Source organism: Neolamprologus brichardi, chromosome 3 (assembly GCF_056152115.1).
Source record: "Neolamprologus brichardi isolate AB-2024 chromosome 3, ASM5615211v1, whole genome shotgun sequence".
NCBI lineage: Eukaryota > Metazoa > Chordata > Actinopteri > Cichliformes > Cichlidae > Neolamprologus > Neolamprologus brichardi.
This window is the reverse complement of record NC_142106.1, coordinates 54991270-55018304: the sequence shown is the minus strand read 5'-3', so window position 1 is coordinate 55018304 and position 27035 is coordinate 54991270. Positions and strand designations below refer to the sequence as shown.

The 27035-nt window shown below is 46.3% G+C and overlaps 2 protein-coding genes across 2 annotated transcripts; one reads left to right on the top strand and one right to left on the bottom strand.

Annotated features, from left to right (window-relative positions):
* Positions 1-1802: 1802 nt before the first annotated feature.
* On the top strand, positions 1803-21547 carry LOC148105876 (focadhesin-like). Its single transcript, XM_087838402.1, has 32 exons — positions 1803-1889; positions 2298-2402; positions 2900-3001; positions 3098-3225; positions 4313-4439; positions 4554-4688; positions 5644-5694; positions 5826-5909; positions 6132-6270; positions 7574-7762; positions 8110-8225; positions 8326-8418; positions 9362-9450; positions 10532-10573; positions 10665-10773; positions 10856-10972; positions 11734-11972; positions 12049-12138; positions 12373-12520; positions 12985-13104; positions 13181-13303; positions 13408-13485; positions 14871-14942; positions 15057-15159; positions 15258-15338; positions 15410-15538; positions 15613-15728; positions 16083-16343; positions 18423-18512; positions 18620-18850; positions 18941-19016; positions 21330-21547. Exons 1-32 carry the CDS (start codon positions 1818-1820, stop codon positions 21401-21403), a joined length of 3729 nt encoding a protein of 1242 aa, XP_087694528.1. The 5' UTR covers positions 1803-1817; the 3' UTR covers positions 21404-21547.
* On the bottom strand, positions 21317-25403 carry LOC148105875 (very-long-chain (3R)-3-hydroxyacyl-CoA dehydratase 4-like). Its single transcript, XM_087839034.1, has 5 exons — positions 25310-25403; positions 25176-25233; positions 23385-23491; positions 22907-23038; positions 21317-21711 (listed from the first exon to the last, which is right to left on the bottom strand). Exons 1-5 carry the CDS (start codon positions 25401-25403, stop codon positions 21635-21637), a joined length of 468 nt encoding a protein of 155 aa, XP_087695160.1. The 3' UTR covers positions 21317-21634.
* Positions 25404-27035: the final 1632 nt, after the last annotated feature.

Sequence of the window (27035 nt, the reverse complement as noted above, 5' to 3'; positions counted from 1 at the left end):
CAGTGGGAAGGAAAAACTCCCTTTTAACAGGAAGAAACCGGGCCCGGGGCACCATGCAGTACCTCTGGTCATCATCACCGTATCACACATGTATTGACCTGTTGGCATCGCTGTTTGTTTTCTGCAGGAGTTGCTGTTGGATGAGCTGATGATGGGCGTGGCCTTGCTCTTGTTGGAAGCCCCTTCAGATCAGCTGACCAGCCTTCTCAGACTTGGTAAAGTGATTATTTTGGACAAAGCTCTGCTGGCTTTAGCTTCCTTTAAGAGACTTTGAAGCAGTGAAAGAATTAGTGGGAACAAAACTAGGTTGTGTGTGCAGGTCATGGTTGGAACCTCACAGAGCTTTGTGTCCTACGTGAGATATTCTTTCTCTCAACAGAGCACTGAGTTTGGTCCCTGAACAAGCGGAGGCGTCGCCCTGGTTGAGTCCGGTCCTGATTCTCCCCGTGTTGCAGCTCCTGTCCTGCTTGGGTCTCACTGAGCCGCTGTCTGACCACAACACACACAGCACCAACCACAGGCTGGCTCACAGCCTGCTGCACAGAGTTAGCAGGCCCGCAGATAAACCCCAGCAGGTAACCCAACAGGTAGCCTAGCAGGTAGCCCAGCAGTTAGCCTAGCAGGTAGCCCAACAGGTAGCCCAGCAGGTAGCCTAGCAGGTAGCCCAGCAGTTAGCCTAGCAGGTAGCCCAGCAGTTAGCCTAGCAGGTAGCCCAGCAGTTAGCCTAGCAGGTAGCCCAACAGGTAACCCAGCAGGTAGCCCAGCAGTTAGCCTAGCAGGTAGCCCAACAGGTAGCCCAGCAGGTAGCCTAACAGGTAGCCCAGCAGTTAGCCTAGCAGGTAGCCCAGCAGTTAGCCTAGCAGGTAGCCCAACAGGTAGCCTAGCAGGTAGCCTAGCAGGTAGCCTAGCAGGTAACCCAACAGGTAGCCTAGCAGGTAGCCCAGAAGATAGCCTAGCAGGTAGCCCAACAGGTCGCCTAGCAGGTAGCCTAGCAGGTAGCCCAGCAGGTAGCCCAACAGGTAGCCCAGCAGGTAGCCTAGCAGGTAGCCCAACAGGTAGCCCAGCAGGTAACCCAACAGGTAGCCCAGCAGGTAGCCTAGCAGGTAGCCCAACAGGTAGCCTAGCAGGTAGCCCAGCAGGTAGCTTAGCAGGTAGCCTAGCAAGTAGCCCAACAGGTAACCCAACAGGTAACCCAGCAGGTAGCCCAACAGGTAACCCAACAGGTAGCCCAACAGGTAGCCTAGCAGGTAGCCTAGCAGGTAGCCCAGCAGGTAGCCTAGCAGTTAGCCCCAGGCCTGTTTCTCACATTCAGTTTTTGGTCTTTCTTTAAGGTTAGCCACATAGTTTAAACACTGTTACAATAGTGCAGGTAGCTGTTAGGTGGTGAGTGGACAGAGCATTAGAGCATAGACGACATCCATCCAAAAATACTGTTTCCCTCTCAGTGTCATAGCAACAGGGCTGTCTTTACTGCCTCTTCTTCAGGGTCAGCATCCAGTCTCTGGAGTGTTGTTCCTCTGGGATGCTCTGCTTGATCCTTAAATTACACTTCATTAACATTCATGGTGCATCTGTAGCTTTGCTCTTTGTTCTTTCTCATTTGTTTCTCATGAATCTGTCTCCCTCAGCCTGCCCCATCACTGCCTCTGTCTCTGAGTTCCTGGTATAGTGAGCTCAGCGTGTCTTTGTCGGTACTGCGCAAAGTGGCCAACAATCCAGCAGCAGCGACCGATTGGCTGTTGGCGGTCAGCTCCGCCCTCTCGTCCAGCCAGCGCCCGTCCTCCTCTCTTGTCCTGATTGTGACTTATCTCATAATCATGGGTGAGGAAAACATCTGCCAGCTGGCTTTGAAAGCAAGCCAGGCTGTCGCTGCTGCCGACCCCTGCCAGGTAGATAACCCACACAACTGGTTCTCTTAAATCTGTGGCCTGAATATAAAGTAATGCATGTTGTTCCCTCTGACATGTAGATATGTTGTATGTAAGGCAGCTAGCTCGTGTTTGTCTTTCTAAGAGCAGTAAACACATGTTGATAACCTGGTGTTTTGGCACCAACACATGACTTTGAAATGGTTCAGATCAGCAGGAAGATAAAAGCTGTCACTGCTGTGTGATTGCTGCTAATCTGCTGCCGTATAAAGGGAGAGGTTAGGGAGTGCTCTAAGGGGACAGACTTCCCTCTGGACTTGTGTTGGAGTCACTAGCTGCAGATGAAGTGTGAAGTTTACCCCTCATTGTTTCATTGTACCCCTAATGTTTGGTTGGTGTGTTTGCTGATGTGGGCGTTTCCCTCTGCAGGTCCCGCCCCTCATGCTGCTTCTTTTGTTCAAACTGACCAAAGAAAAGAGTCCCGTCCTGGCTCACGCTGTTCTCACAAGCCTGCCAAACCTCGGCACTCATAAGGTACGCAGCACGACTAAGAAGAACCTGTACTGACTGTGAGCGTCTGGAGACGGGGCTGGAACATCAGCAGCACCTTTCTACTTCATCTGAGCGCTCACAGTGTGTTTTAGTCCATCATACACACAGATGAGCTTTTATCTGTGGGGTCATCCAGGTCATGTAGTCTGAGGAGCTTTTCTTCATCCAGGAGGCTTCTAGAGTTTAAAAACCAGTGACCCGCGTGTCCCAAATACCCGCATGTGAGCACAATCCACCAATAACAGTGAATAACTGAAATGAACACGGACAGTGTTTCTTGTACCCAGTTTGTAGGAGCTGGGATTGGACCACAGCAGCCTCTGTGTGGGATAGATGCAGTGCTCTGTAGTATAAAGCACTCTGTCAGTGAGCTGGACTCTCCAAACCAGCAGTCATCGTCTAACATCTGCCTTCTTCAGCTGTAACCGTGTGTTTCTCTTGTAAACTTGGCTCTGATCATATGTGCTGTAATATTCCAGCTTTGCTTCCCGATCGTGCTGCACAGTCTGCACATGCTGGCCGGCTCCCCCAAGCTGAGAGCAGTGGGACTGCGCCTCATGACCGCTCTGTGGAAGAAACAGGTTTGCAATAATAACGCATTACCATAAATGTCATATTCATGTGTTCAAAGCTTCTGTTTGTCTTTGATTGTGTGCTGCTTTGGTCATGTCTGTAAGGACCGGGTCTACCCAGAGCTGCAGCGTCTAATGAGCCAGCAGGACAGCAGGGTGGTGCTGGGGAGGGACGCCCAGTGGGAGCAGATCCTGGCCAGGGCCGCCTGTGTCAGGGACATCTGCAGAGAGAGGTGGGGCCTCCCATACTTACAGAAACAGTGGGCACTTCCTGCATTCACTGGTTCATTCATTCAGTGGACTTTGCATGCACAGTGCAGACAGTGTGAGCTTCCAACACCAGGACTCTTCATCTTCCCTTCTGATGAGTAATAATCACTGACTGGACTCTTCATAGATGTTTCTGCTCAACAAGCTGATAAAAGTTCAGAAAAATCTTTGTTTTTTCAGTCACATCAACTTTGCTTGTTAAGATAAATGAATGCACTTTGTAGCTTTGCAGTGAATGAAGCCTCAGCTCGACGCTCCACTGAGTCCCTGTTTCTCCAAAAATCAGCAGGAGTCCAGTTTGAAATCTTTCAGAGCAGCTACACGTGACTGAATCCAGAAGGATCAAAGTCTTACAAAGTTCAGATCAAACAGAGAGACTGCGAGGCAGCTAACTTCCTGTCTCTGCCAGACTATCAAAATAAAAGCATACATTTGAAGCAAAAGAAATCAAACTATTATTATGTCAGTCTGTAAGCATTGCTTCCCATATAATACAACTCTAAGCAAGTGAGCCATAACTTTATACTTTTAACCTTCAACCCAAAAACTATGTTGATCATATAAACTCCACAAACTGCATCCAGGCTCCTGCACACGTCCTTTACATGTTAGCTGTTAGCTAATGCTTGTCAGTGTTTGTGAACTGGCCTTTATGTGTGTTGATGAAATCAAACAATGATTTTATTTGATTATTTCCTTTGTTCTAACCAGCTGGTGCACACTGCTCATCGTCCCGGGGCCTGTTACACCTGCTAACATGTACATGCAGCTTTGTTAGCATTAGTGAAAACCTGGGAAACCCTCTGGATGGATGCTACAGCACAAATTTAGCAAATCATTGAGCTGTTTCTTGTTCTCACAAATGCTTACGTTTGCTTTTATTGTAAAACATTTGCAGCCAGAAGAGTTTGCAATGATAAGAAGCTGTGTTTGCATTTACTTACTTACACGTGTCCTGGCACTTTTAATGCTTTTTTTTAATAAAAATGGTAACAAAATGAGAAGAAACACATTTTCCACTTTGTCCACGCTGATGTGTGTGTTAACCAGGCCTTACCAGCATGCAGGGGACATGGTGGCTGCCATTTCACTCACTTTAAAACAGTGCAACAGACCAGACCTGGCAACCCCGGCTGCTCTCGTCCTGCAGGGACTACAGGAGCTGTGTCGAGCAGAGGTACCTCGTCTGTCTCCATTTGTCTCTTTAAATTCAGGAATCATCTTTTTTCTGCATCATAACTTTTGAATCTTTTCCAAAGTTCTGGTCTTAAAAGAAATGTTTCTTTCTCAGGTGGTGGATATTATCTCAGCATGGAGAACTGTTTGGCCTGAGCTCAGCTGTCACTCACAGCCAGAGGTGGTTCAAGCCATCGCTGAGCTTTTGGCTCTGGTGCCTCAGCTCACAGTTAAATCAGAGCAGTACGAGGTGCGTCGTAACGTTCATGTTCCTCTGTGTTGAGGAGCTAACAGAGTGACACAGGAACTCCACCAGGTTCTGTTTTTCTCTGTGGTTCTGTCTGTAAACAGGACTCTCACCAGCTGTTTGTATCACCTCACTGTAGAGTCACATCTCTACATCACTGTGTTTGGTAGCTAAAGTTAGCACATCAATGTAAAGTTGTGTAGAAGCACAAAGTACAGACGTGTGAGGGTCCAGTCCTCAGAGTCCTGCTCTGCTCGGACTTCACAGTAACTAATAAATGGATCAGCGAGTGTGAGCCTCTTTTTAAAAACAGACGTTTTGGTAATTTGTTGCTCTGGAGGATCCAACACAGCAGCTGAGGCCGTCCCAGCAGATGAATCCTAGACCATGCAGTGCTGCTTGTTGGAAAGCTCTCCTCCTCTCTAACAATGATATGGCAGTACAGCTTAGGTTTGCAAAGTGGCATCTAAACAAACACAAGACCAAAGGCCAAAACCAAACATACGTATTAGCACAGGACGCCTGATAGGGATGCTTTTGGGTTGCAGCCACAGGACCTGTGCAGCACCTTGCAGTCACTGAGTCAGACACAAACTTCTCTGCTGTGTGAACTGAAGCTTAGAGAAAATCGCTTCATGCAAAATGCCAAAGATCCAGAGCACAGCAGCAACTTTCATATACATGAAAGCTGATTCTGGGTTTCATTAAGAGCGGCGTCCACCTTCACTGTGTTTAAAGGAAATGTCGTGCAGATCGTGCTTTAGGTCAGTGCAGCGATTTGGCTGAATGAAAGTCTGCAGAAAACATAAGAAAAGGTTGGAAAACTCTGTTGATTCTAGTGTGTGTGTGTGTGTGTGTGTGTGTGTGTGTGTGTGTGTGTGTGTCTGTGTGTGTGTGTGTGTGTGTGTGTGTGTGCATTAAATGTGCATTAAAATGACTTCTTATTTTTTGTCATTAGAAATTAAAAGAAGAGGTGGTCAGCATTCTCTGGACTTATGCTCTGAGCGAGGTCTGTATATACTGTATCCACACACAGCTGACATGATGACTCCTACATGCACAAATATGCTGTGATGTCACATAAGTTTCATCCTCTTGTAGGAAACAGAAACATGTGTCTGCACCTTTGTGTTGTAACAGGATCCAGAGGTGGCCAGCTGTGGCTACAGGGCTTTGGCAGCCTTTCCTGAAACAGATCACACCATCAACCACCTTCCTGAGGCAGTTAAGAGTCCTGCTCCACTCTCATAACAACATCAGAACAGTTTCTAACACATTAGCCAGATCATTTTGCAATGTTTCTTTATTAATTGTCCTCAGACGTTAGTCAGGTGTAACTATGAGGCACTAGTTAATGAGGAAGCTGATGTTTCAGTTACTTTAGCGTGTTCAGAAACGTCCCTATACGCCGCCGTGTGTCAGCTCTTTCTTCTCTTTGATTGGAAGGCCCGACCACCTGCAAAGCTCCCTGAAAACGAAGAAGATGAACAGAGTAAAGAAAAGGAGGAAGATGAGAAGGATCTCTCCGTCCCAGGCTCATCTTATGTGAAGCTGATGACTCTCACCACCTCGTCTGTTCTTCCAGGTAAACTGGAGCAGCCAACAAACCAACAGGTCGTATCCTGTCGTCCCGACAGAATAAACTGCTTCTAGAGATCCATCCAGGATCTACTCTCGAGACAATGAGTCTGGGACAACAGCAGGACCCGACATAATCCACGTCTACTGTTTAAGAAGCGTTCAGTGATCAGCGGTCTGTAGATATGGGGAATGCTAAAGGCACGAACACTGAACCGTCCTGGCCATCAAACCACGGCCCGATAACTCGCCTCTCCACGACACAGGAGCTACTGAAGCTGTGGAGGCACATGAGCCAGTACATGAGCAAAACTCTGAAAAGCATTAGAAACAACACAAAAGCTCAGCTGCTGGTTCGTAGGGCTGCTATCGTGTCATTCTGACAGTACAAGAGCACTTAAGACTAGGCAGACCAACCTGACTCTGTGCCCCATTCATGCACACTGACCTGCTTGTTACTGTGCTTCAGTGCACTGATAACATTCATCAGGAACTGTGGGAGACAGTACTGGAGTGTGCAGTGTCCCAGCTTCTGTCTGCAAAGGCTTCAATCCCCAAAGCCAGCTCATCACTAAGAGGTGATGTCATCAAATGTCATCCTGTAGATGACATCAAGCTGTATGGGAGGAGTCAGTGAGATCCACCTGGTGAGGCCAGCAGGATGAAGATCAGTCAGAGCCAAATCCGTGCAGATGCTGAAACAGATGCTGAGAAGCCCGATGAATGGTAGAAAGATCCAGATGCTTAGAGGTGAGCTGTGGTAGGAGGGAGTCTACCACGGCTGCAGACTGTGCAAAGGTGCTACGGACATTTTCCACCACGTAGTAGCAGGATGGAAGATGCAAGCTGGGATAGCATAAACTCAAAGCACAACCAGGAAGCTGTAGTGTATAGAAACACCCGCGCCACATGTGGACTAGAAGCCCCGTCGAGCCGGTAGTAGGAGTAAGGGTCGGGGGTGCTTCAACTTCCAGAGTAGCAGCGACTGGAGAACAAGAACAAAGTGGTCTTAGTGGCAGTAGGAGCGTTAGAGGCTGTAACCCTGAAAGCAGCTTCCAGGAGAGCGCAGTCCTGGGACCGCTAAGATACTTTAGGAACACATGTACGCTGCATGATGTTACAACATTTTTGTTTAGCACAACTGTTCATAACCATCAACATCACAGCTGTTTGAGCTGTTTGAGCTGCACAGAAACAGACATCAGGTGTTTGGTGTGTTTCCTGCTGGAGAGATCGTGGATCTGTCACATCTGCGTGTGATACTGAGTAATGCTGATGATGCATTGATGGTGTTTCTTTTATGTTTCCAGCCTTCGAGCTCTTCTTGACGTCACTGGTGAGGCAGGAGATGAGTCAGATGCCGCGGGGAATCTACTTCTCAGCCCTGAGGGGGGGTAACCTCCGCTCAGACCAGGGTAAAACGGTGGCAGGGATCCCGTCGTTCATGCTCAAGACCTACGAGAAAAACAAGCAGCCTGGGCTGAAGCCAGGACTGGCAGGTGACCCAGTGACACCTCTCATTTAGTTGGTGTCAGTGATGTCGACTGTGTGGTGTCGTTGAACGTCACTATGAACATGTTGCTGCTTTGCCTTTAAACTCTGTAAAATCTGTCAGTCAGCATATCAAAGTTGTGTTTCTTAAATTGGTGAGGAAGAGAGAATATGTGGAGCTACAGGAAGGGACGTCTTTCTGAGGAGAGGTTTGGAAGATGAAGATATTCTGCAGATTTAATCTGTTTGGTTCTCATAAAGCCAGGACATGGTGGAGATTTCAAACAGTGTGTCTGTACCAACACGTCACTGTTGGAAGCACCATTATAACTCAGCCTCTCTGTCTGTGGTGCAGCTGGGCTGCTTCTGTCGTACAGTCTGTCTGTGCAGACCGATCGTGCTGGGAGACCCATCAGCCGCTTCCTCGTCAGCCGCAGTTACCAGCAGACGCTGACAGCCCTCGTTCATGAAGTACGTGTTGTCTTCTTCCATTGCTTTCTCTCTTGTTCTTTGTCGTGCACGCAGAGCTTGAAAGAGGAACTGTTTCCTTCTTCTGTGTTTTGGTGCACAGGTCAACATCCAGCCCTCTGAGTGGCACCGTGCCCTCCTCCTGCCACAGGCCTGGAGGGGCTTCATGAGCCGAGCTTTCTACGCCGTTATGGAGGTTTGTGCAGGTGTTACAAAAGCAGTACTGAGTGCTTCATAGAAATAAATGGTGTGGACAAAGAATTCAGCAGACTAAAATGCACATCGTGAAGCGTGACTTCACCAGCTGGTAGTTCTGCCCTTTCCATGTGGCACCAGGACACAGTAAGACATACTGGGTGATGTGCAGCCTAACTGGAACCTACACAACACAAATGTCAGCCAGTCTGTCCTCCACAGGCCTCAGAGACCTCTGATCTTACAGTAAAGGCCTCTGATCTTACAGTAAAGGCCTCAGAGGCCTCTGATCTTACAGTAAAGGCCTCAGAGACCTCTGATCTTACAGTAAAGGTCTTAGAGACCTCTGATCTTACAGTAAAGACCTCAGAGGCCTCTGACCTTACAGTAAAGGTCTTAGAGACCTCTGATCTTACAGTAAAGACCTCAGAGGCCTCTGATCTTACAGTAAAGGCCTCAGAGACCTCTGATCTTACAGTAAAGGCCTCAGAGACCTCTGATCTTACAGTAAAGGTCTTAGAGACCTCTGATCTTACAGTAAAGACCTCAGAGGCCTCTGACCTTACAGTAAAGGTCTTAGAGACCTCTGATCTTACAGTAAAGACCTCAGAGGCCTCTGATCTTACAGTGAAGGCCTCAGAGACCTCTGATCTTACAGTAAAGACCTCAGAGGCCTCTGATCTTACAGTAAAGACCTCAGAGGCCTCTGATCTTACAGTAAAGGCCTCAGAGGCCTGTGACTTTACAGTAAAGGCCTCTGATCTTACAGTAAAGGCCTCAGAGGCCTCTGATCTTACAGTAAAGGCCTCAGAGGCCTCTGATCTTACAGTAAAGGCCTCTGATCTTACAGTAAAGGTCTCAGAGACCTCTGATCTTACAGTAAAGGCCTCAGAGACCTCTGATCTTACAGTAAAGGCCTCTCAGGGTTTGGTTTCTGTTGGCAGGGTCGACGTGCTGAGTTAGAGATGCTCCAGAAACAAGGCAAAGAGGATCCACAGGAGCTGCAGTACAAGCATCACTCTGCCTGGCTGTGGTGAGAACCACACTCATACTTGCTTGTATATGTGTAGACTGTGTGTATATAAATGGTAGTGCTTTTGTACAAGGTCTCTAATCTTACTGTAATGACTGTAGTGTGTGTGTTTCCCTGCTGTGTGGACCAAACTTTACATCAACACTTTGTGGTAACACCTGCACTATGTAGCCAAAATAACTGGTTCTGAACCAGCAACCTCCTGACCAGTAGACGACCTGCTCTCCCTCCTGACCATGAAGAAAGTGAATCATGGTTTTCAGGCCTGTCAGTCACAGGTGTATAAAGTCTGTGGCTCGCTGTCAGGAGCTCAGGAAGTTCCTGGACGCTGTCGTGATCGGAACAAGCATCGTTGGAAAATGTCGTGTTCACGCTTCTGCGTCTCGCAGTCCGATGGAGGAGTCTGGTTCAGCAGTTATCAGGAGACTGATACTCGTCTGACTTTGGTGGTGGAGGGATGATAGTGGGGCTGTTTTTAGAGGTTGGGCTCAGCTACTTAGTTCTGCTGAGAGGAATTCTTAATACTTCCAAATACCAAGACATTTGGGACGATTTCCTGCTCCCAACATGAACGTGTGCACAGGAAGAACCTGACTGGCCTACAAAGAGTCCTGACTTTGACCCAGCAGAACATCTGTGGGATGAATTGGAGCGGAGACTTATTTAGAAAGCATGGAGGGAAGCAAACAATCCACCAAAGAAGACCCAGGACTTTGATCCAGGATTTTAGCTCCTCGGACAAGAACAGGAGGACATTCCTGTCCCAAGGTCCAGTCGAAGACATTTACAGACTGTTACAAAGATGCTACGGCGTCTGTCTCAGCGCTACACCATCAAACTTACGTTCTCCAGACTTAGTTTCCCCTAAAATGTTAGTTTTTCTCAGTTTAAACATGTGATTACATTTAATCTGTAAATCATCCTGTTTCATTTACATGTGAGACGCCGTCCTGATGTTTTTGTATTACGGTTGTAAATAGACTAAAGAGCTGATGTGCATCACTGCTTTAACAGACACTGGTCACCATCTTCATCACGTTCTTCATCTTTTTAATGTGTTGTTATTATTTTTCTGACACAGGGCCAGAGATCAGCTGGCAGATGTCATCAAAGCTGCTACAAAGTGAGTCCCCTGCTCGCTCTGTTTCATAGGAAACGTTTGGTGAGCAGAGTAACCTGATGTGAGCGCTGTGACTTTCTGTGGGTCGTTTCAGGGACAGTCCTGTTGTTCAGGGAAACGCCATCTTGGCTCTGAGCGGCCTCGCCGCTGTTCTGGCGAAGTATGAGAGCAACCTGCCCACTGATGGTGACGGCAGCCTGGGGGTGAGACGCCGCAGGGTCCTGTTACACAGTTGCTATTTCATCATCATAGAGATGCTGAGCTCAGTGCTGTTGGACTCGATAGGCTGGACCAGAGTTCGTGGCCACAGGAAGCTGGTTGACCATGGTGCTGGACACCCTGCTCAGCATCAGCAGCAGCAGCTTCAAGTCCAAAGGACGAGTTTTCCCCTGGTTTCTACACGTGAGTTTCATCAGCTTTTACATAAGAAACCGTGATTGGCAGATGATTCGAGTTCTTTAAGAGTCGTGACAGTGACGTGATGAAACAGAATCAGCTGTTTCTGAGCCTCACACTATGAACACTTTACTGACCCTCAAAAGTAAACATGCAGTGATTCACCTGCCCCATAAACCACATGTTATTGTAAATAAACACGAGCTCCGTGTGATTGTCCGTCTGTTAACTGCAGCCTGCTGGCTGCTGTGGTTCAGAGACGCTGATGTGGCTGCTGTAGCTGCAACACCAGCGTGTGTGTCAGATTAACACTGTTGGATTTGTTAGTGTGGAGCAGCTTTTATCACTCTGAGCTCTGAAAGTGTTCATCAGTGTGAGTGAGGGGAGCCGCTGACTGTCTTTAGCACCTGTGCTAACACTTTCAGCACTCGGTGCCTTTCCAGACGTGCAGACGTGCTAGCGGCACTAATGCATCCCCATGGCTTCAGAGATGTTTGAAGCTGCACTTTATCCCGAGCATGCAGTGAACCCAAAACAACTTTATTTTGATGACTTTCTCACAAAAAGAAGCAAAACAAGCCTGAAACATCGCTGCATCGACACGTAAACCAGCTGGAGTGTGTTAGCATCAATATTCCAGTAAACGTGGTTCTCACAGCTCAGCGAGTCTTTGCTCTCTAACACATGTTGCTGTTGGCTGCACAGTTGTTGTGAATATAAAGTTGCTTTCTTGCATTGATTACTTTCACCCTGTGCTGCCTCCTCAGCGCTCCTACTCGGGTGAGAACACAGCGAGCACCATAGCGCGCTCCTGTGCGAGCCTCGCCCTGTCGCTGCTCGTCTCCGTGCTCGTGGTGCGGCAGCGGGACGGTCTGACCCACATCCTGTCGGCACTGCGGGCCGGCCTCCCGGGCTCCCCCACCGCAGACGACTCCCAGGCCGTCCAGTTCCACTCCGGGCTCGGTCTCGGCATGGTGCTGTCCACCCTGCTGCACCAGCGCCTCAGGTACAGAGTCTGCAGGAGGAGATTCTGATGTGAACCAACAGCGTAACGCTTACTGACTGCCTGTGTCCTCTGTCAGTGATGAGTCTGCTCAGAAGGATGCTGATCTCCTCTTCGGCCCTCTGGATGCTCTGGAAAGTTCCTCTTTCAACCCCAACCTGGAATACAAGTACGTCCTCTCGTGTTTGCAGAGAGCAAACTGACATCACATGGTTGGTAGGAAGCTGGAAGATTCAGCCGTTACCAAGGCTGCATTTCTGCTGCTCAATAAAAGAGCTCGTTTGGCACATTTACTCTTTTTCAACAGACACATCTGGAAGCTTGTTAGGAGTTAATATTCAACAGTGAAACAGGGGTTAGCATATTAAATGTGCTCTTCCATGTTCTCGCCTTCTTTCCTCAGCACTGGCTGTATACTGGGTCTGGGTCTAGTGCTGTCTGCCTTCTGCAGCAGCGGACAGAGGAGTCGACATGTCCGTGTCAGCCTGACACTCGACAAGCTGCTGGCCAACCTGCAAGACTGCAGTGGACGAGGATGCATGGTGCAGGAGGTACAGCAGCCCTGCACACGACTCGCACGCTGACGCCAGAGCCGAGGTCCTGAAGTCTCTGACGCAGGAACAAGTCTGTGATTGTAACTCTGCTCAGACACGTTTGTGACAGAAGAAGCTGAAATAGTCGTTTTGATGAATTATCTACTAAAGACAGTTTCTGCTACATGAACATGAAACGAGCTAAAACTTTGAGCCTGATGCTGATGTGTGAACTTTGACCTATGACCTCGAAGCACTAAAATGTGTATCTTATGATGTTTACCGTACGATTGGAACAGATTCGGCTTCTATAAGCTGTGAAAACGTGTCGTCGTGACCTTGTAGAGCAAATAAAAAGTGTGTAACACAGATAAGGTTTGTTTACTGTCCAAGGTGGAGACGCTGCACGGCCAGTGTGGGGTGAAGGTTGAAAACTGTGCCGTATAAAGTTTTCACTGACCTTCACATGTGTGTGTGTGCAGGTGTTGGCGTACTCTGTGGCGTGTGTGAGCGTCTCAGCGTTCAGCGCAGGTCTTATTGACGCCGCCAAGGCCGAGGAGGTCACGGACACGCTGCGCAGCCTGACTGAGGAGAGCCAGCAGGTCAGTAGGAGAGCTGATGGGGTCATTCTGGCTCCAGCAGCTCTTTGTGGTTTCATTGATGACCCTGTGTCCCCAGACCCCGGGCTTCTCCCTGGCTCTGGGGTTAGCGGTCCACGGGCTGTCGGTGTGCGGCCACGGCAAAGCAGAGCACGTCCACCCTCACCTGCTCGCAGCCTGGATCAAAATCTTACTGGCTGAGGTACAAAACCTCACTTTCTACATCTCAGCCTAAATGTTCATGTAAACGATGTCCAATCACGTGAAAGGATGTTTGGGGTCCCAGCGCTGACCTTTGTGTTACAGGGCTGTCCCACCATGCAGCGGCTGGCTGCTGTCAACGGGCTGGTGGCGTTGGTGGGATCAGAGAGTTACCTCGTTCAGGTAAGACGCCTGCAGCTTCATGTTATCACCTGCTGTTGTGTTTCTGAGGATGTCTTTGTGGTTTCAAGCATGTGGAGCCATAGATGATCGAGCTCATGTGACCCTGTAAGGTTTGAGGAATCACCATGGTTACCATAGGAACACACTGGCAAACCCAGTATTTAAAAAGATGTGATGGATGCAGATCTGTGTCTTCTGTGCAGCCATGTGAAGCGTCCCCGTGTTCATAAAGAGATGCAAACACACCTTTAGTTGAATGAATGAATGAATGAATGAATGAATGCTTTATTGGCCATATGCAGGTTGCCCCGCAGAGGAATGGGACCCCCCCCCCCCCCCCCCGACTTACACACATAACAAAGACATCACATGGGGATACAGTCGGAGATCGGCAGCGTTACAAAGAAAACACTGAAAAAAGTACACAACAATGGGAAAGTACAAGAGGAAAAAAAGAGACCTCTACTCATGCTGGGCACCTATGGGAGAACAGCATGAGAACAGGAAACAAAAAAAACTCCTCTGCACAGAGAGCACATAAATGTCCAACATAAACATAACATAACATAAACATAACACATAAATGTCCACAGTACAACATTGGAACACGTGACCACAGGGTTGGGTAGAGGGTGAGGAGTAATCCGAAGGAAACACAGCAGTCCTCCTGCACAGCGCTACCATTCCAGCGCGACACCCAGACCCGCCGTGTTCCCCCACAGGAAACAAGCTTTGAAGGCGTATGGAGAGGGAGGGGGATGAGTGCGTGCTTATCAGTATAAGTGTGTGCGTGTCCAGAGTTCAGCTGAGACAGTGTCCTCCGCTCTATCTAAGTAAACAGTCTGCTAGCCAACCCAGGTGGGCTTGGGATGGGAAGAATAGTCATCACACAGTCATCATCAGGGAGTTGTTGTTGTTGCACCAGCCTTGTGGGGGTTTGAACAGCCGGTTCCGCTCTCTCAATTCTCCGATAAGTCAGGGCCATGCCAGCTCTGATCAGCAAGAACCCTGTTATCATGGTTCCGAATAGGTAGATATCTTCAGCGTCCTCGATCGACAGTCCCGCCAGGCACATGACTCTCCATGTCTGCCACCCGTCCATCGTGTATCCGGCAGGGAAAGTCCCTCCAGGGCACTCGGGCTCTCCCGAGCCCAGACTTCTCGTTGAGAAGAGGGTGTCAATAGCATTCAGAGACCAGTTGATCAAATCCATAATTCTCTTTTAGGTTTTAGAGAACAGACTGTGAGAGACTGTTCCAGGGAAAGTAATGCACATGAGACAAGACAAGGACACAAGAGGTTAAGCAGGGAAGATAAGGGGAAGGAGGAGAGGAGAAAAAAGTGCAGCTGAAGTTAGCGACAGTGATGCTGATTCTCTGATGCAGCTGAAGAGCGAGACGGAGCTCGTGTCCAAGCAGCAGAACAGGCTGAATGAAGTTATTCGGGCTGTCACACAGGTAAGAGTTTACTTATCACATATTACTTTACTCTGATTACTACACACGATACTCTCCCCTCTGCTCGCTCCTCAGAGCGTCTGTTTCAGCCACTTGTCGGCTCTTTGGTTGCAGATCATCACGTTCTCTGGAGCCATCGGTTTGCAGTCCAACAGCGCCTGTTTGCTGGGACATTTGCACCTGGCCCACATGTCCAGCAGTCACAGTCACACAGCAGGTAACACAGGAGTCAGTGGGCGGAGCAGAGCTGGATGCAGCGTTAGTAACACTTTAAAATGATCTACTGGGCACTAACTACTTTGATCCAACTCCCAGTTCCTCCAGATTTCAGTTACCTCTCAGAGAAAAGTGTCGTCAGATCCACGACGGAGTTCGTCACAGAAGCTGGACAAAAAGGTTTGTGACATCTACAGAGGTCGTTGTGTTTGAAGCTGTAACTCTGTAACATCGTCTCTCTCTGGGCGCAGGTCCTCAGTCCTCCCATCCAGGCCTGGTTAAGACCGCTCTCACCGCTTTGGCGTCAGTCGGCGCCTCTTTCCAGTATCCGCCCATCAACTGGAGCGCCGCTCTTTCTCCTTTAATGAGGATGAGCTTTGGTAAGAGTTGTCGCTCAGTGCTGTCCGTGAAGCCACAGATCCTGTTCAGTCGATGTTGTTGTTGTGTTTTGTAGGAGAGGATGTGCAGCATCAGTGTGTTGTCCTGGCAGCCTGTCAGACCCAGTCCTCCCACAGCGCTGCTCTGTTTTTGGGCTCCTGGTTGTCGCCTCCCCTGGTCCACAGTCTCAGTGTAAGTTCAGTTGGGTATTAGCGCTGTGACAGCTGATATTCAGTCTCCATCAGGTTTATAGGCTGGTCCACTTGAATCTGTTGTTTCTTGATATCCAGCTTATATTTGAACAGGTTTCTTTAGGTGTTCTTAACAGAAACAGGAGCATCTACTGCCTCACCTCTGAGCTCAGCTGTTTCTCAGTCGTACAGCAGCTGAAGAAATGTCTGAATAATCAGCGTTTGGCTTCTAAAGCTGAACAGATGCTCTTTAACCACGACACACATCCAGTCTGTCTCTGCTGTAGGAGACGTGCTGAGTCCAGTACAATGATGAAGGCTTCAGAGATCCTTACTGGCTGTCTGTCTCCCCCAGTACCAGACCCGGGCCCACCTCTATGAGACTCTGGGCTCGTGGATGAAGCACGTGACTGAGGACAAGCTGCAGGTGTATGTGGAGAGTTTGGGGGTGCAGCAGTTTGAGGAGGACCTCCGACCCCAGCGCGCGTCCCTGTGTCGCTCTGTGCTGCGGGGCCTGGCTCAGGCCATGGCCCTCCCAAACCCCTCTAGCAGCTGCTGGGCCATCCTCTGCTCTGCCACGGAGAAGATCTTCACCTTCCTGCCCGACCGAATCCAGGTGCAGTGTAGCTGCTGACTGTTATCACTGACACGTAGAAGCTTTTTCTTTGATGCATGGCTCTGTCCCTGGTTTTACGCTCGGGGATCGTGATATCCTCTGATGTTCCCATCCACCCAGAGACACGAACAGGAGCATAAACCCATTTTATTCAAAGCAAGAAGCTGTGACAGATGCTGCTGTAGGTGTGCAGAGCTTCAGTCACCGGAGCTCGGCTGGAAATGAGCTCTTCTCATCACCACAGCAGCTTCAGCCCATCGTTAGCTCAGCTGTAAGAACACCTCGACGGGCAGGGACCAAACACAGCATCATAACAACAACAGTGGTAACTGGAACAGTTACAGTAACAGGTCACAGAGCTCTGGCCCCTCCCTGCCTGTATCTCACATATCTGTTTCCTGTGCTCAGTTATTATATTAATGACACGAGCATAAGTAATACGTAATTATCTTGATGGATGTTGGACGAGGAGGCCTGATAGAAATGCCAGTCAGGTTTATAATAAGTGCAAAGACAGGATGTGCAGCAGGTTCCTGTTAGTGTTCGTTTGATGTCGTCAAACTCAAAAGTTAAAGACGTCGAACTCTTGGATACAAACTGGGTGCTTCAGTGAAACATGCAAACATCTGTACATGTTTTGGTGGGATGGCTGTCTGGGTTTATTAGGACAATATGAAGTTTGCAAACATAAAAACAGAATGCAGTCACGTGCATTGGCCTGATTACATCCATAGCAGAACACACAGGACATGTCAGCTGGATAAACTGAGTAAATGAAGTGCAGACAGGAGCTGATCAGAGCATTTCCTCTGACAACAGTCTGTGTGTGCAGACTAACTGTGGCACTGCTTGAAGAGCAGGTTGTCTGATGTAGGACAACAGCTGCTTAATAGGCCAGATGTTTTCAGCTGGAGAAAGGTGAGACGCAGGTCTTTGTAACGATGAAGTCTGGCTGTAGTAAGACAGATGTGTGTGCCAGTTCCAAAGACACTAACGACCTTCATACCTTCAGAGATGCAGGGTCTGCTCCTCCTCCTCTTCATGAGGAAGAATGTCACGTTTGATGCACCTGGTCAGAGACGTGTTTACAGTTTGCTGCAGTCCATTTAAAGCTGATTCTGCCCGTAGAAGAAGACCTCTGGACCATGGTCACATGACCTCTGGACCCTGGTCACATGACCTCTGGACCATGGTCACATGACCTCTGGACCATGATGCAGCTGTAGCTAGCACGTCTGCTCGCTCTGGCTGACAGTGATTTCTGTGACACAGCTGTCGCTGTTTCTGCCACTCGAGACCTCCTTTTACCTTTGTTCATGCAGGTCGTCATGCTGATCTAGACCAGCGTGATCTAGACCAGCGTGATCTAGACCAGCGTGATCCAGACCAGCGTGATCTCGACCAGCGTGATCTCGACCAGCGTGATCTAGACCAGCGTGATCTCGACCAGCGTGATCTCGACCAGCGTGATCTAGACCAGCGTGATCTCGACCAGCGTGATCTAGACCAGCATTTTCAAAGTACAATAACAGAAACAGGAAAACAGTCAAACAGCTAAAGTTGTGTGAGGATCTCGGGCAGTTAGACTCATTTTAGCCTTTGTCCAAATCCTCTGTCGTCTTTACGTTGAGCAGCATGTTTCTGAACCTGTGGCATCATTAACCTCATCAGTCTGAAGAACAGCACAGTGCTCGTGTTTCATGGTACTTGATGCTACATTTCAGCTTTTGAACAGCTGGAATCATTTAGTTGATGATATGTGCGCTGGTGTGTGTCGCCTACCATTGGCTCCCTGAGTTTAACAGCTGCTAATAGCTGAACCTGTTAGTCGTGCTCTGTTCACCTTTCTGTGAAATCAGCTGATCTCCTTCAACCTGCTGTCTTTGTCTGTTTTGAAACCTTTGTGTGGAGCAGTCTAACAGTTAAAGCCTTTTATTCGTGCTGCTGCTGGGCCCTGCTGGCATCGAGCTTTGCCTCTTTAACACATGAACACAGGTTCAAAGGTGTTTAAATGACACATTTTAACTAAAAAATAATAATTTTTATGTTTGTGTTTGATTTCTTGTACATTTATTTCAGGATGATGAAGTGGATCTGTATGTGGGCGTGGCCAAGTGTCTGTCTGAGATGTCTGACACAGAGATTGAGAGGATCATGAAAGTCTCTGAGGTACAGTGTTAATAACACCAGCAGAAAATGAACAGAGGGACCACGTCCACTGTTTCCATGTGCTGAAGCGTGGGCAGAAGTACGTAAGTACCGACTTCCTGTTCCAGCTCTTTGCTGCTGCAGTAGTTTCCTGGAGTGACCACATCGTGCAACTCCTCTTTGGCATCCGGGTCCAGTGGTTTCCATGGCAGCCAGACCCCAAGCCTCAGGCTCTAACACACGGTCTATATGGCGAGGAGTCGTCAGTGGACGGCGCCCTGTCCCGGTGCCTGTTAGCGATGTCCCACAGCCTCCCTCGGCTCCTGGACAAGGAGCCCTGGAGCAGCCAAACGCCCAAGGTCAGTGTTTGTGCTGTGAACTTTGACCTTTAGCTCAAATGTCACTCGTTGTAAATGTGCAGAAGGGATGACCCCGTGTGTGTGTCTCAGTTCATAGACTGGCTTCTCAGCATCATGGAAGCTCCTGACCAGAGCGTGTCAGCATCAACGGTCAGCACAGCCAGAGGTGAGCAAAGCAGCCTTTTTCCTACTTACACATTTCATAATATTTCACTCTGTTTGAACCACAGCAGTACACAGACTGTTGTCTCCATAAAGTACTTCATGAAATCACATCGAAACAGTTTAATTAGATATAGATTATTATTATTACCATCCTTGTGCAGGTCTCATTGAAATTAAGACCTGGCCTGAGTTTTGTCAGGTTCTCACATCATTAAATTAAATTACATTACATTAAAGCTTGGAGGAGAGGGCGATTGTGGTGTGGTATTTTACACAGCTTCGTGCTTCCAGCCCGACTGTACTGCAGCACAAAGCACAGTGAACGGGTTTGTGTGGAAGAACTTGACCTCTGTGGGATGAGTTGGAGCGAGGACTCAGCCAGACCTTCTGATCCAACATCAACCTGACCTGCTGAAGCTGTTATAGTTGCAAACTAAATCATATGTATTCAGGATGGAAAGTCAGAGAAGTTCACGTGTGTGAAGGTAGACGAGCAACACGAACACTTTTGGCAATAGTGTATTTTCATAGGTTTCACTAAAGTGACCAGTACACCACCAGCTGTGGTTTCTTCTTTACTGGTTTTGCCCCAGAAGCTAAACCTTCGTGGTAAAGCCTGTATGTTCGGGTCTCCTTGTGAAATGCATCGTGTGTTTCATGGACTGGTTCTTATGCAGCACTGTTCTTCTCTGAGCGGTTTATACTCATCCACGCACGGCTTTCTGTGCTTACATCGCACTGCTGTGGATGCAGATGTGTGTATTGTCGGGATGAGAAAATTATTTTACTGTTACTATTCATAATCATTATTATTACTGTTGCATCACTTATGGTTTATTATCACTTATGAGTTATCATCATTTGATGAGAGCATTTATTGAAACTGTTGATGTTACATTAAAGTCTGTATTTCAGGTATGAGCTGAATTACATAATAATCTTTCATTGCAGGTGCAACTGTAATCATGTTATACACATATTGCATTTTTGTGCTAATTACAGAGTTGAAGCTCAGTTGATAATGGTCGGAAGCTTCGGTCAGCGTGAGTTTGATCGATCAATTGGAATACCTACTGGGATAATGAAAGACTGCATACATGCTTACAATTCACCACATATTATGCAAGGAGATAATAAAGGCCTGTGTGCCCTCATGTTGCATTGAAGTCTGCCTGGTAACACATGACTCAAACGGAGTCAGGGAGTATGCTTTTGAAATGTCTTTTGTTCGTTGATTAAGGTCATGCACTGAGGTCAGGACACACAGGGTGCCTGCACACACACATATAGTATTTAGATAGATACTGGTTTGCTCAAAACTGCAAGATGTACCTGCATACGTGACAGTTTAATTCCACAGATAAGTGAAGTGAAATAACAGGACGCATCTGGCGATAGTGAAGGAACAAAGGAAGGAAATGCTCTTTTTTAGAATATGTCCTAGGATCTCTGGAAACTTACTGGAACTTATGCTTGTTGATTATCTGCTTGTGACGCACTATTTTAGTATATATATGACACCCCACGTATTGTTCGAGGAAGATCGATGCTGTGAGGGATTGTGCTCGGTCTCCCATATATATATATATATATATATATATATATATATATATATATATATATATATATATATATATATATATATATATATATATATATATATATATATATATGTGTGTGTTTTAATAAAATCACTGTTTGACCCACTATGGACCTCCAGTCGTATGTCTCCACCTCAAATCAAGAATCAGGACAGTATTCAGGTTAGAAGCCTGAATTTCAGCTCAGACACATGAAGTTTGTAGTTTCTGCTGAAATATTTCTGTCAGTGATCACAGAGACAGAACAGAGCAGTCCAACCAATCATGGTCTCCAAGAACCTGGTTGTGTCGGAGCTCCACCCTCACCACGTCCCTCAGACAGGGTCGTTGGACTGTTAGTTTCTCTGCACTGTTGCAGGTTAACTCACAATATCAAGTTACCATGGAGGGGACTGTAGTGATTCAGCTCTATATAAATAAATGATGATTTGGCCAAATGAGCTCCACAGTCCTCATCTGTGGCAGTCTTTACATGAGAACTAATGCACCATGTTTATTAGACACTCAGCTGACAGCACTGTTGGTAAAGAAGGTGTGGAAAGAGCAGGTGGTATTTTAAGAGAGGTTTACTCAAACATCAGTGTTCATACAGGCAGGATATGCTAAAAAAAATGACCTGGTCTTCAGAGCAGCCAGATTCCTCTGATTTCTCTGATCTCTCTGATTCCTCTGATTTCTCTGATCTCTCTGATTTCTCCTGTGGTTCCTTTCAGCTGCTCTGTTGGCACTCAGGTCCTCTGCAGAGTTCAAGAAGAAAGCCGTGTGGACCAGAGCGTACGGCTGGTAGCCCAGAGGAGCCTCGGCGTCCTGCTCAGGCGTTGCTGCTCGTACACAAAGACACACACGGCTGCTGGTCTGAGCTGCTGTTTAATGTTAGACAGTAACTGTACTGTAGGAATCTGTGCTGTCAATAAAAGTGCAACAGAAATCATTTTGGGTCTAGAACATCCTTTTCTCTCTTTACAGCAGATCGTTAAATTCGACTTCATCCGTAACTCCAACGAGCTGTGACTTCATGTTACTTCCTCTTCCTGTTCCACTTCTCCAGGTGGTGGTGCCTCTCCTTCAGCAGCTGCCCGACTGTGAGGGAGGCTCCTGAAAACCAAGCAGTGTTTTACATCACAGTTACACAGTTACACAGTTACACTACAGTTACACTACAGTTACACAGTTATACTACAGTTACAGTTACACTACAGTTACTGTACAGTTACACTACAGTTACTGTACAGTTACACTACAGTTACTGTACAGTTACTGTACAGTTACACTACAGTTACTGTACAGTTACACTACAGTTACTGTACAGTTACAGTACAGTTACACTACAGTTACACAGTAACTGAACAGTTACACAGTTACACTACAGTTACACTACAGTTACACAGTAACTTCATTCATGACACCAATTTCACATCCCCAGATAGAAGACCCTCCTCATTGTTGTTACCACAGACCTGGTCAGAAAGCTCGGACACCAACTATGATATGACAGTGAGGCCTGTAACCGTTCTTCATCATCCTAGTCTTCCTCAGGAAACTGTCACTCGTAGTTTTTCCAACAGTAACAAATCAGGAGAACCTGAGAACGTTTTATGTTCTTTTCCTTCAGTCTGTTCTAGTTCAGCTGGATTTAGGTCGTGTTAGTGAAGCGACCGACCTCTGTGTCTAACATCTTTTTGTCTCAGTTAAGGTTCTCGTCTAAACGTGTTTGCTGTTCATCAGCCTGACAACGGCACGACTAACTGTCTCATTAACCCTCATCCAACCAGCATGTTTAACATACAAGGACGAGCGACTGAGGACCACAAGAGTTAAAAAACTAATAATGGTAACATATTTCTTAGTTCTGTAATGATTATGCAGTATCTAAAGAAAAAAGTAAAACTGTCTCTGCAAAGTTGCAGTGGCCTATGCTGCAAGTATGAAATGTATAGTTCAATCTATCTTACAGCTTTTATTAAGTTTAATCCACATAATTACTCAGAAAACCTCACTGGTATCAGAGCTTTCAGTCATTTTAAGTATCATTTGCACAGGGAAGATGTGTGTAAATATGGACAGAATCAGATCAATGCCCACCAAAAGTGAGTCTGATTTATCGAGACAAACTTTAACGTGGCTGCACGCAGAAGCTGAAACAACCAAAGCTAATGAAAGTAGTGGCTGACTGAAGACGACTGCAGTGACCATACATGTAAAGGAGGAGCTTGGACTCAAACAAACGTGCTCCTGTGCAGCACGTCCATCAGGTGACTGTAATGTCACAAAGGGTTGTTCTCCGTCTTACCAAGAGTGAGAACAGGCAGGTAGAGCGCCAGCACCACGGGCAGGTGGCTGTTTGGAGCTGTTGTTGAGTTGAGTGGACACGACTGGGAGGCCGTTTGCTCAACATAAGGCAGCGCCTGATAGATGGTGGCAGCTGAGAGAGAAACAAAAAGGGGAACAAACGCTTCACTTGCTGTGCTTTTACTTCATTCACTATCACAGTGTTATTGGCCTGTGTGTCGCTGATATACAGAACGTTCCTCCAGCACTTCTGCTTACAGCACAGAGGTTACTCACTGCAGCTGGAATGCACTGTGCTCATTTCCTGGCTTCATATCATCAGCTCTGCTTGGCTAACCCATTTCCTGTTGGCTCCCAACACTTCCCTTACACAACACTCTGACCACACAATGAACCTCGTAATGTTGAGAAGTCAAAGTACTTATGAGCTCAGCTTTCAGTTTGTTGGAACAAAAGATGGAAACTCGATGATTTAACACTTTCAACGATGACTGTGAGGATGTATAAGGGGATCCAGAGCGTGTAGCGAGTCCACAGCATGGTGATGGACGGCTTCTCCATGACACACAGCAGCTCGTGAGGACACCTGTCATCAAACCACAGGCACAACTTATTGGACGAGAAATATTTGCATCTGGAAATCCACTGGAATTATTATTATTATTATTATTGTTATTATTATCATTATTATTATTATTATCATTTTTATTATTATTATTATCATTATTATTATTATTATTATCATTTTTATTATTATTATTATTATTATCATTATTATAATTTTTTTTATTATTATTATTATTATCATTATTATTATTATCATTTTTATTATTATTATCATTTTTATTATTATTATCATTATTATCATTTTTATTATTATTATTATCATCATTATTATTATTATTATTATTATTATTATTATTATTATTATTATTATTATTTATTATTAGAGACATTGTTGAAGTTCTGCCTTCAGAACAGTCAGTCTGTCCACAACATTGGAACAAATGTGGATGTTTGCACTTCAAATACTTCGATGTGAGTGTGTGTGCACGTTCATAACCTTCTACTGATACACACATCATCATTGTTCATATTAGTATTATGTGTGTGTGTAAATACGCTCCCTCCTCAGGCCTGGTGTTATGGTGATCACCATGAATCAGAACACCAACGCCCGGGTCACGGGCCGGTGCATGAGTCGTTTGAGGCTCCGCTGTGACATTTGTGGGTTTCAGGGTTTTTATTGTTACTCTGGTTTTTTTCCTGTGTTATGAATAAATCTTCGGTACTGGTTTCATTTTGTTGTGTTTATCTGCAACACCTTAAAGGCTGGTCTGTGGTGCCAAAAAGGTTGGGGACCGCTGGTGTAAATAATCAAAACTCATTAAAGCTCCAGTCAGATATGCTTGGTTGCCCTGTTTTTTTTTAATGTACTTAATTTTTCGATTACTATTAAATGAAATAAGTATTTGTTTTCTCCTTTCTTGCGTATGTGCAGTTATAACTTTATCAATAACTACTGTTATTGTTCATGAACTACGGCGTGTCCCTTTCAGACATCACCAACTTAATATTTTCCATCTAGCAGACAAATCAAACATCATGTATCAACATGTCACAAAGTGGTTTCTTTTTCACAGAAATAACCAAAAATATTTCCACTGCGACCTGATATCAGTGGATCCTACACTGGAATGTAAACTGGCTGTTTAGGGGGAGGGTTCCTGCCCTGGGTATCTGCTTAGAGGGAAAGTAAGACGTCATGGTTTAAAAATGTAGATAGTTTGACACATTAGTAAAATAATTGCATTAGTGCTGAGAGGTCAGGTCCAGGGAGTGCTGTTCAACTGTAAGGAACTAAAAGCTTCTTAAAGCTCTGCATCCTGTGTGCTTTTAAAACGATTTATCAAAGTAAAGTTGAAGTTTGAAAAGCCGATGTGTTTGTGCATCACTGTAAAACTACATTATTGGGTTCAAACGCAGCTGCGTCCTTATAAAACCTGCGGTGCGTACCGGAGGAGGTCCAGGACGCTCCAGAAGAAGAGCTGCACACACACCACCGGTTTACTCTGCAGCTCTGAACCAAAACAACAAAAGTGCACAAGTGTGTGAGACTACAAATTCTAGAATCAGAACTGCTGATTTCTTTACTCTGAACTTTTAAAGGCAGGTTTTGTATCTGAGAGCAGGGACACTTGCTGTGTTCAGTGTGACTCGTCTCTGCAGAAGGTCAGGGCTCTGATAGTTACAGTTAGTGGGTGACTTACTGGGCAGGTGGATCCTGAGTGTCTGTTGAGTCAGGGTTCATTATGGTCCTGGTTGCTACTGGAAATAAAGAAACAAAAGGAGGGTGTGTTGTTCAGGAAGTACAGACTGTAGCTCAGCAGGTAGAATTACTAACTGGAAGGTTGGAGGTTTGATCCCTGGCTGCTCCAGTCTGCACGCCACGGTATCCTTGGGCAAGATATGGAACCCCGACTTGCTCTCCGATGCATCCATCATAGTGTCATTGTTAGAAAAAGAAGTGCTTGTGTGAATGAAGCACGCTGTATAAAATGCTTTGACTGCTCATATAGAAAAGCAGCTTATAAGAACTGGTTCATTTTCCAGATAATTCCACTATTAAGACAACAGACATTTGGGAGGCTTTCTCCTGAGAGTAACACTGAAAGTCTTGCTGCTCCTCCACAAAACGAACTCTTCAGTTTAGCTTTGATTAAACACACAGATCAGCTAAACACAACTCAAACTAATCTACACTATTTTTCTTTATTACGCAGCATTTTTATAACTATTTCCAGATGTTTCTAAAGATTAAAACAGAATTAAACTCCAGCCTGATCCGTTTCTGAGGTTCCTGACTCTGAACGTCCCTCAAACGCCTCTCTGATCGTTTCCTTCCGTCGCTTTTACTTTCGCTTTCGTGAATGTTGTGGCGCAGTTGATCGTCTCCATGTTAAGGTAACGTTAGCAGTCTGTACTGTTTTCCTGGCTAACATCAGCTGTGTGCAGCTTAGTTTCAGCATAAATCTGCTTCGTTTTATGTGAGATCAGAGTCTGGGAATGAGACAGAAACAGTTAGTTGATGATCAGCAGCTGAACTCAGAGTCGATGTTACTGTGGATCCACTGACTGATGACTGTAGGCAGCTTCTCCTGCCTCCATCAGTCTGTTATGGAAGCCCGTTTCCGCCACAACAAAGGATCCATTCTCGAAATTTCGACTTATAACTCGAAATTTCGAGAATGGATCCTTTTTTTTGTGGCGGAAACAAAAACTGCCATCTACTGCCAATCAGTAATCTACGTACAATGCGCACTCAAAACCGCATCGCAACAATCGGCGCTTTCGAGTGTACGTTTGCTGATATTAACGCGATGTGATTCAGCTAATAACAGAAAGATTTCATCATTTGTGAAGCCACACAGACAATAATCAGCAATTTGTGCATTTATGACTGGCTGTAATTCTGGTATCTTAGCTGTAGCATTTGTAGCTGAGGGCTTCAGCTTCCGGGTAACAAAGAAATTACGTCATTCACGTAAATTACTGATTGACAGTTTTCTCAAAATTCCAAGTTAATAAGTCGAAATTACGAAAAAATAACTCGAAATTTCGAAAGAGTTGCTTTTTGGAAGTCGCTGCCAACACTTGATCTATAAAATGCATTTCTCTGCTGGTTCGCTATAGTCTGCTGTTGTGTTTGTATGCAGGTTATTTTCCTTTTTCAGTTTAACTGGTGATATTCATTCGTGTATTGTAGGTGAATGCGCTGATGTTAGTTCATAAATTCTGCAGAGTTAGTAAACTGGCCGTTTTTGCTCAATAATTCCTGTTTCATGTTCAAACCATCAGACAGAAACTCTGCATTTGTTTTTATGTTCTTCAGCCTGTTGTTCTTGAGGTAATCTGTGATGCGTTTAATGACCCTCCACATGCTCTGAGGGTCATTTGAAGAGAAATAGAACTTCATCTTTAGAGCATAAGTGGGTTTTTGCCCTCTTTATGCCCGCGGTCAGGCTCTGTTTATTGTAGTATAACACTCATAGGACACGGTGTCCTGCTGCACACACACTGCACACAATGACAGCTGCAGAGTTTGTGTCTGATGTATTAAGTATGAAACA